At 40.4% G+C, this 19572-nt stretch overlaps 1 protein-coding gene and 1 long non-coding RNA gene across 2 annotated transcripts in view; one reads left to right on the plus strand and one right to left on the minus strand.

Annotated features, from left to right (window-relative positions):
- The window catches only part of LOC137334183 (uncharacterized), a 127362-nt gene extending 115166 nt beyond the window's left edge, over positions 1-12196 (minus strand). The window contains exon 1 of the long non-coding RNA XR_010966091.1: positions 12059-12196. This is a non-coding gene — a long non-coding RNA (uncharacterized lncRNA). The remainder of the gene's footprint in view (positions 1-12058) is intronic.
- cacna2d3a (calcium channel, voltage-dependent, alpha 2/delta subunit 3a) overlaps positions 1-19572 on the plus strand; it is a 633142-nt gene that overhangs the window by 306034 nt on the left and 307536 nt on the right. The window contains exons 7-9 of the mRNA XM_067998742.1: positions 1046-1106; positions 1193-1343; positions 3957-4031. Coding sequence (XP_067854843.1) covers positions 1046-1106; positions 1193-1343; positions 3957-4031 — 287 coding nt within the window. The remainder of the gene's footprint in view (positions 1-1045; positions 1107-1192; positions 1344-3956; positions 4032-19572) is intronic.

The following is a 19572-nucleotide window of genomic DNA, read 5'->3' on the forward strand; positions in this document are numbered from 1 at the left end:
AAGATTTTAAAAGGATTTTTGTGGGGTCAGAAGGAGCTAGAGTGCTCCTCCAAGCCCCACAAAAACCTTCCGGCCTGCTTGTTCTCCCCCTGACATTTGCTATGCTCCAATAGGTCTTGCCTGTCAGCTGGCTGCATGCGACAGCCAGCCAATTTTCTACCATAGAAAACTGACAGGCTGCAACAGAGTGTCCTTCTGGCGCTCGCAACTCGGTGGAAAAATGTTAATGAGGCTGAACCTGAAATTGGTTTGGGCCTCCTGACTGCCGTATTGGGTGGGTGCCCCAGATGCACTGCCAATATCACGCCTGTTTGGCATCCAAATAGAAAATCTCCCCCTAAGATTCCTGAAGATGGTTGTAACAGAATTCCACACGTTCCTGCAGTTAGACATGGCAACCACTTCCAGAACTGGGAAGAAATCAGTGGCTGTAAAGGTTACAGTGCATTGAATTTTAATGTGGCAGGCTCCTTTCAAGCAACCTCTTGCCACATCTCCCGACATTCAGTGTACACTTACATCCTGCAGGTTAGTGGGGCATTGTTTGCCAGGCACAATGAACTCATTAGTTTCTCTTTGGAAAGCAGCCAGCAGCAGGAAAGCACTTTCTACTGAGGACGTACAGCAGTGATATTATTATCTCATTGTGTTCATAGAAAATCATATTGGGGGTGAGTTTAAACCCCAAGAGCAGGTGGGTTGGGGGCGGATGGGTGTTGAAAATAGTTATTTTTAGGGTCGCGACCGCAACCTGGCTTTATTTCCGGGTTTAATGTCGGCACACAAAAGTACAGGCTTCCCACTGGGAATGCAAAGTCCGAAAACTTTGCGGTTGCGACCCAAAAAACCAGCTATTTTCAACTCCCACCTGCCCCCAACCCACCCGTTCTTGGGGTTTAAGATCACCCCCATTATAACAATGATGAGAAAAGTTTAAAAATGTATCATTTCGTAAGATACTAACTAACAGATGTTGACTCATTTTTATTTTGCCTTTCTTCTGATTCACATCATTTTGTTAAACTACCTGATTCTTTGAAAATAGGTATAAAATGGGAGCCAGATGAAAATGGAGTCATTGCATTTGATTGCAGAAACCGCAAATGGTAGGTAATACTTTACATGCATTGTTTGTATTTTTAAAATCTTTTTGGTGAAATTATGATGCAGCTTTTCCTTTCCTTTTGTTCAGGTACATTCAGGCAGCCACTTCGCCCAAAGATGTTGTAATTTTAGTCGATGTCAGTGGAAGTATGAAAGGGCTTCGCATGACAATAGCCAAACAAACAGTTTCTTCCATCCTTGACACACTTGGAGATGATGACTTTTTCAATGTTATTGCAGTAAGTATTTTTGCCTTATTCACAATATAACTCAGATTGTTTAGATAATAACAATCAAAAGTTATATAATGCTGATGGTAAGCTCTAGTTTCGGTCATTGCAGATTTAAATAAAACCAATCAAAATGAGGTGAGCCTTTGTCTTATTGAGTTGTTAAAAGTTACATGTACTGGGACATGTGTTTAATGCATACAATGTAAGAATGTGAGAAAGTTCTTCCAATCATCCAGTTCATAAAAGCACTGTTCAGTGTAGAACTAAATCACATGTACCAGAAAATTGCAGGTTAAATGCTCAAACTGTCCTCAGCTGAGGTTATATAGGGCTGCTACGTTTGGCCTGAGCATACTTTGACTGGGAAGGGAACAATCTTCCAGGGTTCTTGATCAGTATCCAGTCACTCCTATTTGAAAGTGCACATATGTGGACATTGGGTAAGAACAGACCCAGGTTTGGTAGTGATGCCTACCTCATTTGAATAGCATAACGACACTCACTGTCTAGGCTCACATATGGACTGGGCACCTGGGCAAGATAACAGAGTTATCCATTGCTTTAATGGAACCCTGCACCAGCAGCACCACCGTGGATTAGAACAGAAATTTGCATTCTAGCCCAATCAACAAAGTCTCTAATATTTCTGTCATCGGATATCTCAATGGTTCTGGAAAACAAGGAAGGGATAAGCTAAAAAATGAATCTCCTGATATAAGACTTATTGGGGGGGGGGGCTAGGCATTCTGTCTTCAATAATTGAGCAAAAATTCCACATGGGTACAAAACAGAATTTCCTGTTTTACATTTGTACAGATTGATTGGTAAAATTATTGGCCAGAAGAATTTCTTCCCTACGATTAGCTTGAATTGTCCACTAATGGGATCATTACCAGTTAATCTGGCACTGATGACACTTATTTGACCTCACTTATTCACAGAAAATGCCCACCAGCAAAGGTAACAGAAGTTGAAACCATGACTAGTTATAAGAGAATGACAAGACAATGTCTGAATATGAAGGATTCTGGGTAGGAAAAGGAAATTTACCTAAATTCCAATGTAACTGCTTTACACAACGTAACAAAAATACAATTGAAAAACTAGTTTCATATGAGAAAATGAAAATTAGCAATGGACACTTTTGATGTGTAAATTAGTGTAAAAACTGTAGGGGGTGGTGGTGTGTGTCAGCTTCACCTCTGACTTCTGAGCGGTTCGAATCGCTCCCACTCCCTGGGTTCTAGACCTTGGACTTATTTGGGGGTTGTGACAAACTGCAGCAGACAACTGGTTTTGGTGCAAGAAACTTTGACCTTTATTCAAGAGAGAAAATACAACACAACAATCTTAACACTCTAATAAAATGGGCAACACTTCGGTACACATGAGGAAAATTACAGTAGAAAGATACCTCACCCCTCCCAATCCCACTAACTAGCTAAGTTGGACTCTAAAGGGCCAGAGATAATGCTCACCAAACGAATCCTTGACAATAATTCACCCAGAGGTAAGTCAGAAATAGATTGTAGAGTGGAAACTTTGCGGATCTTCGGTTTTCTCCCGAGTTGGTTTTCTTTGGTCGCGGTGGCTCAATATTACCAGGTTGGTTGGTGGTAATATTCGGTTGGTTGTTTCGTAAGGCCCTTGTTGCCGCGAGGTGTCCGATGGTCACTGGGACTGTTGCTCTGGTTTCTTCTTGTGTGTTGGCCTGCTTCGAGAGCTGCTGACCTTCTCTGTAGAATTCCTTTCTGTCGCCCCCTGGCCTTGTTGAACTGTTGTCTCCCGAGTTGTTGAACAATCCTTTGCCATTGCTGACCGGTTCTCTCACGTAGGATTCGTTGGTTTCACCGGAAGCTGCTTTCCTTCCAGAGACAGGCAGAACAAGACAAGCAGCACACAAGCGCCAGCAAGAACCAGAGAGAGAGAGAGGTTTCGAGTTTCCACTTCTATATCCCTCTCTTACAATGGTCTTCGTCACTTTAAAAAAACCACTTCATGTCTGTTTAAGCAGTTCTTACAAAGTCCTTAAGAATTTTTGATGGTCCCTCATCATGTTGCAATTGCTTCTCCCGATGGATCATTATTAATTCCGATTTTTAGAGCTTGTCACACAAGGCTTCCTTTTGTATCCAACGTCCTAGGTGTTGATCGGTTTTGCTTTAAAACAAAGACATGGCCCCACCATGTCTGGAGCAGTTGCCTTTTTCAATGGCAGTGAGTGTTTACCACCTGCTGTAGGTTTTGCATTAAAACAGAGACATGTCTGAAGCAGTAATTCTCCCACATGCCACTGTGTGTGTGTTGTTGATTTCGTCTGGTGACCTCTCACCTATCCTTCCATCTTAGGATTTTGGTCAATGGCCAAAGTTTTCCATACCCAGGGAAAAGGTGAATTTCTTTAGGGTTTTTCTCTGAGTTTTGAGAATCTTACAAAACTCACAAATAGAGTGCAACACATCAGTAATTGTAAAGGTCAATTAATTTTATTTTAAACATTGATAATTTCATTCCAAGCTTTTCATATAAAATAGTTTTAATTGCACAAGTTAAGAAAAGTCATAAACACAGGATTATTTTCTTAGAAAAGCTTAACTGGTATTATATTTTCTTCCTCAGTACAATGAAGAGCTTCAGTATGTGGCACCATGCTTAAATGACACTTTAGTACAAGCAGATAGAAACAACAAAGAGGTAAGTTAGTGAACCTACATTATTTTAGTCTTTGTAAAATATGTTATCAAATCAAAATGAAGTTTATGTTCAGATTACTCATCTATTGTTAATATGCTGAAAATGTTGATTGATTTGAAAAATACAGCACAATCACCTCTTCGTTTGTTTGAATGTCTTAGAGACAATAAAGGGCTGTACAGTTTATGACAATACTGTGACACAATATTAGTGACAATTTAGACCATAATTTAAACCTAATCTGCCTTAAGGTAAAGATTAATTTAAATTAGCAAAATAATACAGATGGACACCCATGAGATGTTTCATTACAAGCTTGTTTCTGAATTATAGTAATCTACACAACAAAATTCAACTGGTACAGAAATTTTCTGATTTATTCTTTTCATTACTCAGAACAACAGGTCGGGTACTGCTTCTTTCAATGATTAACCATCTTACTGAGAATTAATTAGTTATAAACTGAGAAAAGTAATAGATAGCTTGAGAAAATATTAAAATGTGAATGTATTAAGAATTAATTAAAACTAAAATGTAAAAGTATGTAATTTTCAAATAGCTACTTCAGTAGTCTTTAAGAAAGAAATAACTTGCATTTATATAGCGCCTTTCATGACCTCAAAACTTCCCAAAGCACTTTACAGCCAATGAAGTATTTTTTTGTAGTTGTTTATATATCGCCAATTAAGTTTGATGCCAGCATAATGTTTCAACACATTGCATACATGTAAATCATTATTAAAAATATAGTTGGACAAAATAAATCAAGTAATCATAGACTATCCTACAGTTTACGACTTATTTACTATTTGTAAAAAAAAAACCCAGCAACCCAGAAACACTTTACTGGCACTTCTTTCCTCCTTTATTTTAGGCCACTTCTTTTTTACATGCAACACAATTAGCCAAATACCTGTTTTTGTCAGATTTTCAGAGTGACAAAGTTTCAGAATTTTATCATTGAAGGTAGTTTTTTCTTAAATCAGGCACGTGTTTCCTAAGCAAACTGAATATGAAGCAACAAAATTCTTCAAAAATAGCAGCCAATTTGCAGAGATTGAAATCTTAAAATTATATTCACTCATTCATTTGTTGATGTTCTTCCTTTTCAAACCCTACGTGCAGAATATAAGATTTTCTTCAACTGTCAATGGTGACAATGACCATCCCACACACATTATCAAGTGATAGATGTGAGCGGTCTACTTGCTGCCTCAATAGCTCTATAATGGTTTGATTCCTTATATTTTTTTGGCTCAGTCACTATTTTTGTCTACTATCTCTATTATGTTACATTTAATCCAGAATGAAAAGAACAAGTAATCCATTAGATGCATTGCTGCTTTGAAGCTGATGTATAGAGGTAGGGGGATAGTAGTGTACTAGTTAAGTTACTGGACTAGTAATCCAGAGGCCTAGACTAATAATCTGGACTGTGGCACCTTGAGAATTTGAATTCAGTTTAAAAGAAAATCTGGAAATATAAAAAACGTACCAGTAAAAAAAAAAGTGACCATGAAGCTGCCGAATTATTGTAAAAACCCAGCTGGTTCACTAATATCCTTTAGGGAAGGAAATCTACTGTCCTTACCCAGTCTGATGTATATGTGACTTCAGTCCTACATAATGTGATTGATTCATTACTGCCCTTTGAAGTGGACTAGCAAGCCATTCAGTCAGGACACCTAGGGATGTGCAATAAATGCTGGCCCAATCAGCGATGTCCACATGCCGAGAATGAATAATAAACAACATAATATACAAATAACAAACTACATATTAAAGCTTATAAAGCCTAAAATAATGCTGTTTTTGTTCTTAATTCATTTCCCAGAATTTAGTTGATTAGCTACATAAAACATATTGGAAAGCAGGAGTGATTACAAGGTAGCAATTAGGATTCAAATGGCGTCATAAATAATGAAACTAGCACTCAAATGAGTCCTAAGATTAGATTACAGCCTTGAAATCATTCTCTTCTATCTTAATTTCAATATAGAAAAAAGAACTTGCATTTATATAGTGTCTTATTATGTCCTGGGGATGTCTCAAAGTGTTTCACAGCCATTGAATTACAATTAATGGATTTTTGAAGTGCAGTCAAGGTTCTAATGTAGGCAAATGTAGAAGCCAATTTGAACAGAGAAAGGTCCAACAAACAGCAAATTAGATAAATGATCACCTAATCTTTCTTTGGTAGTGTTTTTTGAAGGAGGAACATTGACAGAAGAATCACCTTCTTCAAATAGTGCCACAGAATCTTTTACATCCATCTGAACCGGCAGACCTGGCCTCAATTTAAGGTCTCAGCTGAAAGACAGCACCTCCAAAAATGCAGTCCCCTTCCTCAGTACTACATTAAAATGTTAACCTAGATTATGTGCTCAGGTGCTGTGGTGAGTAGGGTTTCAATCACAACCTTCTGACTCAGAAGAGAGAGTACTACCAACTGAACCATGATTCCCCCCTCCCCTCATCCAATTTTCTCCCATTTTCTTTCTTTTCCTTTCCTTTAGGCAGTAACTCATGCTAGGGTACAGTTCAAGAGACCCTAGCCATCCTTTGGTACCTTATTCAAGAGACTGTTTGTCATGTTGAGCCCACTGAAGTTTTGATGTTATTCAACTATAGCTGAGCCTTATCATAGCATCACAACACCTACATATGCACACTTTCCAACAGGGGTCACCACACAGAAATAAGAACTGCGACCTTGACTGATTTTTCCCTTCTCTAGTCTGGGACATTGAGGCACATTATAGTGTTAGAACTGACACCTAAACGGAAATGAGTTAACTCAGCATTGATCAAGAATTCAACCTGGGACCTTCCTAATTATAGTGGCTCAATGCCATGCCACATCTTATGGTTTATTTACCCACTAAACTATATTTGAATTTGAGTTTATTTTGTTAAGTTTGATAGTCTTGTTGGTTTACCTGTATTCTTTTGTCAGGAAACTTTGTAAGGCCAAGAAGCCATGCACATATTTATTGGTAATATTGATGAAACGGAAATTCATCTTTTATGTAACAAATGCAATTAAAATTATGGCATAATTTTCAAAGTCATTTTAATCCTTTGTGGATTTCTGTGATAAGTAAATTGGCAAATGAGAGCAGTGCAACATGACATTCAGAGATGGGTTTTGTGACATAATTACTGCAGGTCTGCAGAGATAATCTGCAGTTAATTACAGGAAAATTGTATGTCCAATGTATGGTATATTGGAAGAAAATACATAGACTGTCAAATGACAGTCTTGCCATACATTTTCAGAATTACCTCAGCATTTTTATATTATAGACAATGACTATTGTTCAGAGAATATTTCTGCTAGTTACATAATACATTTAATTCAAATTTATGATAAATGCAAACTACTATTTATATGTTGAAGATGCTAATTAATTCAACTGAGCTTTGCTGAAGTTTTACTAAATGCCTAAGCTGAGAAGTTTTGATCCTGAGTAGTTTGCATTTTCAAATTAAAATGCAAGGAGCACTGTGTACGATAGCCTTGATCTTACTTTATTCATTTTACTTTGATGAGGTGGAAAGCAGAGATTTAAGTACAGAAGCAGCAAAAGTATATTTGATGAGTCAGATTTTTCTAAATCTGTTTTTTTAAGACCCTAAAGATTAATGTTTTAAAGTTCAGTTAATAAGAAATATTTTGAAATTGCACCTATATTGTGACAATGCTATCCTTTATAGTGTGGGTATTCAAACAATAACATGGGAAATAAAACCACTGATTTTAAAATCCCCTTTGTTATCTGGTATCACCAGACTGTCCTGCCTTTCTGGTATGTGACATCAAAGGTGAAGTAATGGAAAAATCTACTAATGTAAAATGTGATGGGAGCAATGGGAATTCATTAGGATCAGCTATTTCATAGGCTGAAAGAATGTCTTTAAATAAAGGAGTTCACCCATTGCTACGATAATTAAGTCTGATGTTCCCCCTTCTGAAGTAGCTAAACGGAGGTGAGTTAATTTCTGATCTGATGCCACCATTCACTGTCATTTTGTAGTATCATGCTTACCTTAGTATCTAAAATAACTTGAATAGGTTTATTAGAACATTACTAAAAGCAACATTTACACTGTTGCAAACCTCGGTCTTTTGAAAAAGGCAAAAGTGCAATCATTATACATTGTTATCCCTTATTACTTGGAGGTAGAAGAATATCAAAGGCTGTCTTTGGTCTCAAACAAGCCCCACATTTGCACTTGTTGAAGACTAATTTTCCTTTCATCATGAGTCAGCAGAAAATAGAAAAAAAATTCATGTCACGCGCCTATGCGTGAGTAAGTTGCATTTGAGATTCTAGTCCAAAGCTACTGCTATCTTTCGGTCAAAAGGTTGAACTGTCGACTTAAGAAACCAACATCAAAGGAATAAGTATAGATCATGGTAGAGCAGCCTTTGGCCTTTTGTTGCAATGTGATCATCAGTGAGCTGATCACTTGATAATTAAAGCAACAAATGAAATAAGACAATTAGCTGCAATTCTTTGCTTGTTCCTTGCACTGGCAGAGAGGGGCTGTCACTTTGAATATGTAATAATGCATCCAACTTTTTGCCTTTGAGCATTAAGTTTCCATAATCTCTTTCAATTCCTTAACCCTCAGAGAGATCTTTTACATACCCCTCAAAAAATGAATAATAGCCTGAAAAAAACTGCTGGAAAACACAGCAATACTTCCAGTTTGACAAATCTCAAAATCAACTACTAAAGTGTTTTTTTTCCCCTGAATGAGCAGTTGCATTTTTAAAGTATATATCATCCTTGTGAAAGAGGTCTTCAACAACATTGCTGGATAAATTTTTACTTTTAAAGGAGCTGTGTTAAAAATATTTTACAGATTTCACTGTTTTAGAAATAGTACCAATTTACTATGGTCATTATAGTGTATTCAATTTTTCCCTTTATCTTAAAGAAAAACAGTATTTTTGGCAAAAAACTATTAAGCTAACTGGCAGTTTTCCTCTGTCAACATTTATGCAACAGAACTTCGTGGCACTGAAGAGTTTCTGTTTAGGTACCCTGGTACAAATTTTAATAGTTCAAAAATGACATCTGAATTTCCGATATGCACTACGAGCAGGTCAGGCTCACTACCAGCAGTGCCAAGTCTGAAAATTACCCCTATAGTGTAAATGCAGCCTAAACCTGCTTGGAGGAGGAATTTCATTTTAGAGTCAGGTCAGACCTTAATTCCAGATTTGCACTACACAAGTTCAGCACCAATGTTAAACTTACAATGTAAATGCACCCTTATTACCTACACAGAGGGCCCGATTTTACCAGGGATGCGGGTTCCCGGCGGATGGGCAAGCGGGCGCGTTGGTAACGCGCCCGGTGAAATTAGTGGGTTTCCCGCGTGATCGCAGCAGGCAACGCACTAATTGGATCCACTTACCTGCTCCTCCGGGTTCCCCGCTGCTGATCTGTGCGTCGGGCGGGCTGCGCATGCGCAGTAAGATCTGTCAGCTGGAGGCGCTCTATTTAAAGGGGCAGTCCTCCACTGACAGATGCTGCAACAAATAGCAAAGATGACTGCATGGAGCAGCCCAGGGGGACGGCTGCTCCCAGTTTAATGATCCCTCACCCCAGGTATCAATACATGGGGCGAGGAGGAGGGGGAGGACAGAGATCTTCCACCCGGCGGGCGGGAGGAAGCGGCCCGCCTCTGCCACCAGGAAGGCCTGGCTCGAGGTGGCAGAGGGGGTCACCCGCGCCACCAACATATCGCCCACCTGCACACAGTACAGGAGGCGGTCCAATGACCTCAGTAGGCCAGCCACAGTGAGTACACGTAGTCTTTCCCCTACTCTCCGTCTGCTACATCACTGCCCCCACCCCACATCTCCTTCGGCACTGCCAACACTACTCTGTCACATCACCCTTCATACCCACTCAAACCCCATCCTCATCTTACCTGCACCTACTCACCTCGCCAGTACTCACCCCGCCACTACCACGCAATCCAATCCTCATACAATGTCATGGCTCTATCCCATACTCACCCTCTCGTGCTTCTCTCTCACGGCCAGCCTCACTCAACCTGCCACCACGTGTGCTGCAGCCACAGGGCATGCATCACATATGTGCAGTAGGCAGCGTAAGGCAAACGTGTCGTGAGCATGAAGGGGATGCACAAGGGTGTTTGAGGGTTTGTCATGGTTGTTACTTCTATTGAATTTCAGAACAACTCACATCACACATTCTATTGGCACCACTACTGCCATGTCTTCGCGAATCCTGTCCGGTTCGTGCAATAATGCCCACTCCTGGGTATCACTATGAGGACCCACCACTGATGCCACCCATTGTGTCACTACAGAGTGGGTGTAGGTGTATTTGCAGGGCTGTTCTGCGCAGACGACTGAGAGACATCGGTGATGTCCCCGGTGGCACCCTGGAAGGATGCGGAGGAGAAGTTCGGGAGGGCAGTGGTGACTTTGACACCGACAGGTAGGAAGATGGTGCATGGGCCAGCCGGGAGCAGCTCGGCATGAAAGAGGCTGCAGATGTCCATGGCTACTTGTCGAGTGACTCTGAGCCTCCGTGTGCACTGCTGCTCAGAGAGGTCCAGGAGGCTGCGCCTCGGTCTGTGGACCCTGTGGCGAGGGTAGTGCCCTCTGCGACGCATCTCTCTCTGCGGTAGCCCTCCCTCCTGCTGCACAGGTGGATGTGTCACAGCACTGTGTTGTGGAGCTCCACGTGTCAGAGGTGGACGGCGAGGCTGGCGAGGCTGGTGATGCTGTTCGCCCTCTGAGGAGGTCATGACTGCAGCTACAGCGTCCCCCATCCGCAAGATGTACATCTGAGGGGGTCCGCAAGGTAGGTACATGTCTCCGGACCCCGGGGTAAGTGTGCAGGTTTGCGACTTTGACCGTCAGGAGGAGGGTGGTGGAGGCCAAACTTTGTCCCAAGTGACAGAGTGGCTTCCTGCAATGAGTGAGGGTCTCCCTCCCTCCCCCCCCCCCCCCCTGTCAAATGGACCTTTGCAGCTGCCACAGGCTGACAGCTGCAACACGTCCATTCCAGCTGGGAGTGTTTCCCCCAGTACGGGAAACAGTCCCATGTTGCTCAAAAATCACACACAGTGCCTTAATCAGGTCAGTTAATGACCTGAAATAGCAAAGTAAATAGCGTCAAGTGGCAATCCCGCTGGCTTTAATCGCCTGTGGGATTCCCACCAACGGGTGCTGCGCGCGCACGCCCGCGCGTCAGCGGGGAACCCGGAAGTGGGCAGGATCGAGGCGCGATCCGGTCTCCCTCCTGGATTTCGCAATTTTCGAGGCCGCCCCGCCGAGAATACACCCGAGAGCGGGTGCTAAAATCGGGCCCAGAGAGTCTCCTCCTTTTGTTAGAAACAATCCTACATTATGGACTAGATGGGACTGCTTCTAAATCCTTCACAAAAAGGTGAGTATAAACTACTGTGCTCTTCCAAAATCCATGCAGTGAAAAAAAAATCTCTTCGTAAAAATAGAGTGAAGCAAAGGTGCTACACATTAGAAATTTGCTTGATAGCTCCCCTGAGACCCAAAAGGTGAAGGCACAGCCTGGCACAGTCAGATGCAGTACTAAACCATACTAACCAGTAGGTCCCAGATTGGATTCTTTTTCTGTGCTGAATTAGCTAATGTCAATCATGGCACCAGCTGGAGTGTTACAATTTTCCTCAATGCCCATAGGCTAGGGAGAGAAAAAATTGATGTCCGGTGATCCCTGTTAAAAAAGTGTGCATGTGATTATAGGGTGAGGACAGAAATGGGCTTGCTATGAGGTTGAAAGCCTAGGAATACACATCATCTAGGCTCACACATGAAGAATGGGTGAGATACTGTAGGACCATATCCAAAATTAATCATCACTGTTCAGAAAAGGAGGGGAGAAATTTGAAAAGAAATTTGTTTCATTCTGACATCCTCCAACTTACAAGAAATTATCATGTACCAAGGATTGATTTCTTCTGAGTCAAGTCAAATACTTAATCTTTCTGCTTACCGTAGTGATGATCTGGATTCTTTTCCCTCAGTCTGGTTCAGCAAACACTGACTCGAACACACCTTCAGAATTAAACAGATCTTTATTTTCCGCGGGGCTTTACTCTAGTGCATCGGCAGTGACTCCTACCGGAGTCCGTCGAGTCTAGCAGAGCAAGGCAAAACTACAGTCAAAGGGTTACATTCTTATACAGTTTTTGCAAGAGCACTAACATAACTGACAATCATCAGGGCCAATCGTATGCGGTATTCTGGTAGTCACGCCCCGGTTACATAGTTCAAAACACTTAAAGGTCAAGGTAATCATTAACCTGTTCCAGCTGCACAATGTCCCGTAAACAACTTAACCGGACCCTTGATCTTATCAAGTCACCTGCACTGTTAGGACATAACAGGATACTTTGTAATGAATGAAGCACATTGTTCTATTGTTCTACTCTCAGCATGTTGCAATACAGTGGTCGTGAGCTATTTAGCAAGGGGTAATGTCAGCATTCTTTTAGGGTCCCTAAGCCTAAGGATTCTCAGTAGGATCAAGTTCCTGGTTGTCAACAATGAGTCTGATGGTCTAATAACACCCAAACCAGTTGACTCCATCAAAACAGTCATCCATTGTGCACAGAGGTTACTAGTTTCCAACAAAGGTTTCAAATGTTAGAAACTGGTATGGAAAGTTGTCATTCTCTAATAGTGCAGTGTGAGGGCAAAGAGTGCCTCAAATAGTTACATAGAATTAAATAGAATTTACAGTACAGAAAGAGGCCATTTGGCCCAATTCAGTGTTTATGCTGCACACGAGCCTCCTCCCACTCTATTTACTACTTTTCACCCGATCAACATATCCTTCTATTCCTTTCTCCCTCATGTACTTATCTAGCTTCCCATTAAATGGATCTTATGCTATTCGTCACAACCACTTCATGTGGTAGCGAGTTCCACATTCTCACCATTCCCTGAGTAAAGAAGCTTCTCCTGATTTCCTCCTGGATTTATTAGTGACTATCTTATATTTATGGTCCCTAGTTTTGGACTCCTCACCAGTGGAAACATCTCCTCTACATCTACCCTATCGAACCCCTTCATAATTTTTAAGACCTCTATCAGGTCACCTCTCTGTCTTCTCTTTTCTGGAGAAATGAGCCCCAGCCTGTTCAGATGCATTGAAGGATATGCTGTTTACGAAAGGAGCATCATCAGATGATATGTAGCCAAGGATCTCTGATGTTAGGGACAAACTGATGGTCTCAATTCCAAAGTCCAGCCTCTAAGGTCTCCTTTTATTACTATATCGGCTACTTGTGCCAGCATCTGTTTCTAGTTCTCGGTGATCAGAATCGGAACAGAATGTTATATAGTTACAAGGTTAGATAAACTTGGTCTCATGTTTGCCTTTGTCATCACTCCAAGACTGTACAACCCTGACTTCACAGTTACCTACATGGTAGATCCCATGTCAAATGTAACACTAATCATAGCACTTTGGAATACTGCTCCTATATTGCTTACTGGGTCACCACATTTGTTACCATTTTCTCCATGGCAAACTGCAGTACAACAACCATTCATACAGCACATTATACACGTCAAAAATAGAGGTATTCATCTCTGAAAAAAAATCTTAATCGTTCCCAGCTTTTCATTCATCATAGTACACATGGTCACCATGACAATCTAAGTATTGTACTGGTGTTCCAACAACCTTAGGCTCACTAACATCTAACTCTTCATGTCCTTCACTTTGGGCCTTTGCTTCCTCCAGTGGAGGTGCTACATCATCCTTCTTGGAGTGTCCTCCTTTGCTGGTGATTCACTTATGTTGTGGGGGCACAGGTATCTGGCAAAAAGAAAAAGGAGGTGGGGTGGCATTGTTAGTAAAGGATGAAATCAGAGTAATAGTGAGAGAGGATATTGGCTCAGAAATCAAGATGTAGAATCAGTCTGGATGGAGTTAAGAAGCACCAAGGGGCAGAAAACACTGGTGGGAGTTGTCTGTTGGCCTCCAAAACAGTAGTGGTAATGTAGGAGATGGCATCAAATAGGAAATTAGAGATGCATGTAACAAGGGTACTACAGTAATCATGGGTGACTTTAATCTACATATGGACTGGCCAAACCAAATTAGCAATAATATTATGGAGGATGAATTCCTGGAGTGTGTACGAGATGGGTTTTTTGGACCAGTACGTTGAGGAGCCAACCAGGGAACAGGCCATCCTAGATTGGGTATTGTGTAATGAGAAGGGGTTAATTAATAATCTTGTTGTGCGGGGTCCTTTAGGAAAGAGTGACCATAACATGATAGAATTCTTCATTAAGATGGAAAGTGAAGTAGTCCAATCCACAACCAGGGTCCTAAATCTAAACAAAGGAAACTACAAAGGTATAAGGAGTGAGTTGGCTATGATAGATTGGGAAGCTTCATTAAAAGGTATGACGGTGGATAGGCAATGGCTAACATTTAAGGTATGAATGCATGAATTGCAACAATTATACATTCCTTTCTGGCACAAAAGCACAAAAGGAAAAGCAGCCCAACTGTGGCTAACAAAAGAAATTAAGGATAGTATTTGATCCAAAGAGGAGTCATATAAAGTTGCCAGAAAAAGTAGCAAGCCTGAGCATTGGGAGCAGTTTAGAATTCAGCAAAAAAGGACCAAGAGATTGATTAAGAGGGGAAAAATAGAGTATGAGAGTAAACTTGCAAGGAGCATAAAAGTGCACTGTAAAAGCTTCTACAAGAATGTCAAAAAAAAAGATTAGTGAAGACAAATGTAGGTCTCTTACACTCAGAAATGGGAGAATTTATAATGGGGAACAAGGAAATGGCAGAGCAATTAGACAAATACTTTGGTTCTGTCTTCATGGAAGAGGACACAAATAACTTCCCAGAAATGCTAGGGAACCAAGGGACTAGTGAGAAGGAGGAATTAAAGGAAATTAGTATTAGTAAAAAAATAGTGCTGGAGAAATTAATGGGACTGAAAGCCGATAAATCCCCAGGGCCTAATAATCTGCATCACAGAGTACTAAAAGAGATAGCCATGGAAATAGTGGATGCATTAGTTGTCATCTTCCAAAATTCTATAGATTATAGAACAGTTCCTGCAGATTGGAGGGTGGCAAATGTAACCGCACTATTTAAAAAAGGAGGGAGAGAAAACAGGGAACTATAGACCGGTTAGCCTAACAGTAGTAGGGAAAATGCTAGAGTCTATTATAAAGGGTGTGATAACAGGACAATTAGAAAATATCAATGGGATTAGACAAAGTCAACATGGATTTATGAAAGGAAAATCATGTTTGACAAACCTACTGGAGTTTTTTGAGGATGTAACTGGTAGAATAGATAAGGGAGAACCAGTGGATGTGGTTTATTTGGATTTTCAGAAGGCCTTTGATAAAGTCCCAAATGAGAGGATAGTGTGCAAAATTAAAGCACATGGGATTAGTGGTAAAATACTGGCATGGATTGAAAATTGGTTAACAGACAGGAAACAGAGAGTAGGAATAAATGGGTCTTTTTCAGGGTGGCAGGCGGTGACTAGTGGGGTACCGCAGGGATCAGTGCTTGGGCCCCAGCTATTCACAATATATATCAATGATTTGGATGAGGGAACCAAATGTAATATTTCCAAGTTTGCTGATGACACAAAACTAGGTGGGATCATAAGTTGTGAGGAGGATGCAAAGAGGCTTTAAAGCGATTTAGACAAGCTGAGTGAGTGGGCAAATACATGGCAGATGCAGTATAATGTGGATAAATATGAAGTTATCCATTTCAGAAGGAAAAACAGAAAGGCAGAGTATTTAAATGATGATAGATTGGGAAATGTTGATGTACAAAGGGACCTGGGTGTCCTTGTACACCAGTCACTGAAAGCAAACATGCAGGTGCAGCAAGCAGTAAGGAAGGCAAATGGTATGTTGTCCTTCATTGCAAGAGGATTTGAGTACAGGAGCAAGGATGTCTTACTGCAGTTATACTGGGCCTTGGTGAGACCACAATTGGAGTATTGTGTGCAGTTTTGGTCTCTTTACCTAAGAAAGGATATACTTGCCATAGAGGGAGTGCAGCGAAGGTTCACCAGACTGATTCCTGGGATGGCAGGACTGACGTATGAGGAGAGATTGGGTCGACTCAGCTTGTATTCACTCGAGTTTAGAAGAATGAGAGGGGATCTCATTGAAACATATAAAATTCTGATAGGGCTGGACAGACTGGATGCAGAGAGGATGTTTCCCCTGGCTGGGGGGGTCCAGAACAAGGGGTTACAGTCTCAGGATACGGGGTAGGACATTTAGTACTGAGATGAGGAGAAATTTCTTCACTCAGTGGTGGAGAACCTGTGGAATTCTCTACCACAGAAGGCTGTGGAAGCCAAGTCATTGAATATATTTAAGAAGGAGCTAGATAGATTTCTAGATACAAAAGGCATCAAGGGGTATGGGGAGAGAGCGGGAATATGGTATTGAGATAGAGGATCAGTAATGATCATATTGAATGGCAGAGCAGGCTCAAAGGGCCGAATGGCCTACTGCTGCTCCTATTTTCTATGTTTCTATGCTTCTATCTCTAAATCTGTGCTGGTGCCTGATCGAGTAGCAGTGGTTGTGTCAGTAGCTTGTGGTGTGGTTTGGTCTGGTGTGTGATCCGGTCTGGTGTGTGGTACAGCAAATGCTCTGAATCATAGATGGTCACAGTTTTGTGGGAGAAAAACAAGCTAGATGTTAAGCTAGAATATTGAGGTAATATTGTAATCAAAAAGTATTGCTCATGTGTAGCTAGTAGCTATTACCAGTTAGATAATGTTATCAATTAAGTAAGCAATCATAGATGATAACATGTTCTCTAATTCTTGAATGCAATGGGCAGAATGACATAGAAAGGAGGACACATACCAAATTCAATGGGGAATACTGCCAGTCTAGCCTCAAGCATCCTACAGGGTTTCCAGACTAAACAATTCCACAACAGTTTTTTATGCTATTGTAATCACTGAAAATTTGTGTTGCCCAGTATTTGTGGTCTTGAGCCTGGTGTTGTGCTTTTTTATATCATGGAATTTTTCCCTGAAAGGTGTGAATTACAGGATTGACACAATTGGTAATGTCATCACATGCTAGTTTTATTGTGTATTAATTAAGGGGGAAGGGCTTCCTTCCCTGACTGTTGCCCTGATGGCCAGTAACTCTTCAATAATAATGGATGCCTTAGTGTAATTAAAATTTGGTCTTTTTCAATGGTTTCCGGGTCAAAGTTGTTAAGTTTCAAATCAGCATATCTAGATGGTGACCAGTTTATTTCTTAGCAATAAGATTAGTAACATCTTGTGATGGATCCTCTGATTTTTGTAATCTACCATGATAAGTAATTGATTTTTTAAAATGTCAACTCTACACACCAGATCCAGACGAGATGTTTTAGAAGAATATTCCCATTTGTATGCTTTATTTTGACCTTGTTTAGGCTGGATGGATTATACAGGCTCCCTGTCCCTGCAGTATGCACTCACCTCCAACAGTCAAATCGGCAGCTCCACCGATATCCTGGCTGATGAGACTGCTGGAGTGATGGGAAATCAGCTGATCAGTCAGCTGTTGCAGTACTGGCAGTAACAATGGAGGTAAATTTCACTTAGAATTAGCAATCACTTCTCTTTCAAAGTGCTGATTATATTTCAAACAACTTGTTTTACCTTTTGAAAAATAAAACTAATTTGGAGTAGTACTCTCCTTTCAACTAAATCTTGTGATTTTTCCATGTTTTAGCAACAATTACCCTGTGATTTTCAGTTACACTTTCTGTAACAAATCACTAGCCTTACTTAACATGGTCAAGAGATTAATTTCCTGCTTACTCATGGGTAAACTGATTCTTGCAGTTTTGTTATTAATTTACTGCACTTCATGAACAGTTATTACGGAATTCCTCTAAAGAAATTGCAGCATTCCTGAGTTTTTGCTAATTGTTAATGTTGCAAGGATATTTCTTCTATTGAACAACCAATAGCCAACACTCAAAAGCTCATTCCTTGTGTATATGTGAAAGCAAATCTCTTATTTGTATGGGAAAATGACTGGGGATCATTCTAAGTGTGCCTAAAATAATGGTTTTGGTTCATTGATCAGCATTAATGTCAAGCTGCATTTCTTAATATTGCTTTAACTCATGATAAATGCTTGTTGCCAGTCTGGTAAAAGGACCGGTTGTGCCAATTATTGAGGGTGGGTTTAATCAATTTACGTAAATCTAACATTTTCTGTTACTACTAAACTTTTACACTGGTGCAAGTCAATACGTTGTGTGCCTTTTTTACATAGTAAGTAGAATTCCCTATGCATAATGAATGTTCATATGTTATTGGTGCATTATGTTGCATCGTCAAACAATACAAATCATTCCGAGCAATATCACTGTTTATGCCATATGTCTAATTAAATTATTTGAATTACATTGCATTTCTATAATCTTTTCAGTGGCTACTAAGAGAACATTAGTGTTTGCAACATTTTTGCATAAAACTCAAAGTATATCTTGACATTGCACAATGTTAGCAATTCCCTGTATGAAGATGCTCATGATGGAGGACTTGGGTCCAACCGAAGAAAAGGACAAAATACAAGAGTGATATTTTCCAGACTTCAGCTAGGAGGTGAGGAGCCATCATGCTATAAATTTCTGACGTGTGTTACATTGAGTTATATCGAAACTACAGCACAGAAACAGGCCATTCGGCCCAACTGCTCTATGCTGGCATTGATGCTCCACATGAGCCTCCTCCCTCCCTTCTTCATCTAACCTGATCAGGATACCCATCTATTCCTTTCTCCCTCATGTGCTTATCTAGCTTCCCCTTAAATGTATCTATGCTATTTGCTTCAACTACTCCTTGTGGTAGCGCATTCCACATTCTTACTACTCTTTCTTTGGGTAAAAAAGGTTTCTTCTGAATTCCCTATTGGATTTATTAGCAACTATTTTATATTTATGATCTCTAGTTTCAGACACCCCCACAAGTGGAAACATTTTCTCTACATCTACCCTATCAAATCCTGTCATTATCTTAAAGACCTCTATCAGGTCATCCCTTAGCCTTCTCTTTTCTAGAGAAAAGTGCCTCACCCAGCCTGTTTAGCCATTCCTGATAAGGATATCCTCTCTGTTCTGGTATCATCCTTGTGAATCTTGCGTCTGGAATCAGAAGAAGAATTAGCATGGAGGAGGTGATAAAACACAGGCATCAAAGAGATTTTAAAAAGCTGCTCTGTCAGATCAACTGATAAAATTATACAGGTAAATTAATATTCATACTTTTTCACCACATATATGAAAAGCCTTACAGTATGAATATAAGTAAAATCTTTGTAATGTGTTTACAAAATTTCATAATTAAGTTTAATTGTCTTTGGTTTAGAAAAATGTGCAAAAGCAGCTGTGATGTAAAATAAGTGAGATGGTGCAAAGTTAATTGTGTCAGACATAGTTTTATTGCATATTACTTAGACTATCTACAC

The sequence above is a fragment of the Heptranchias perlo genome, chromosome 17, assembly GCF_035084215.1.
Source record: "Heptranchias perlo isolate sHepPer1 chromosome 17, sHepPer1.hap1, whole genome shotgun sequence".
Lineage (NCBI taxonomy): Eukaryota > Metazoa > Chordata > Chondrichthyes > Hexanchiformes > Hexanchidae > Heptranchias > Heptranchias perlo.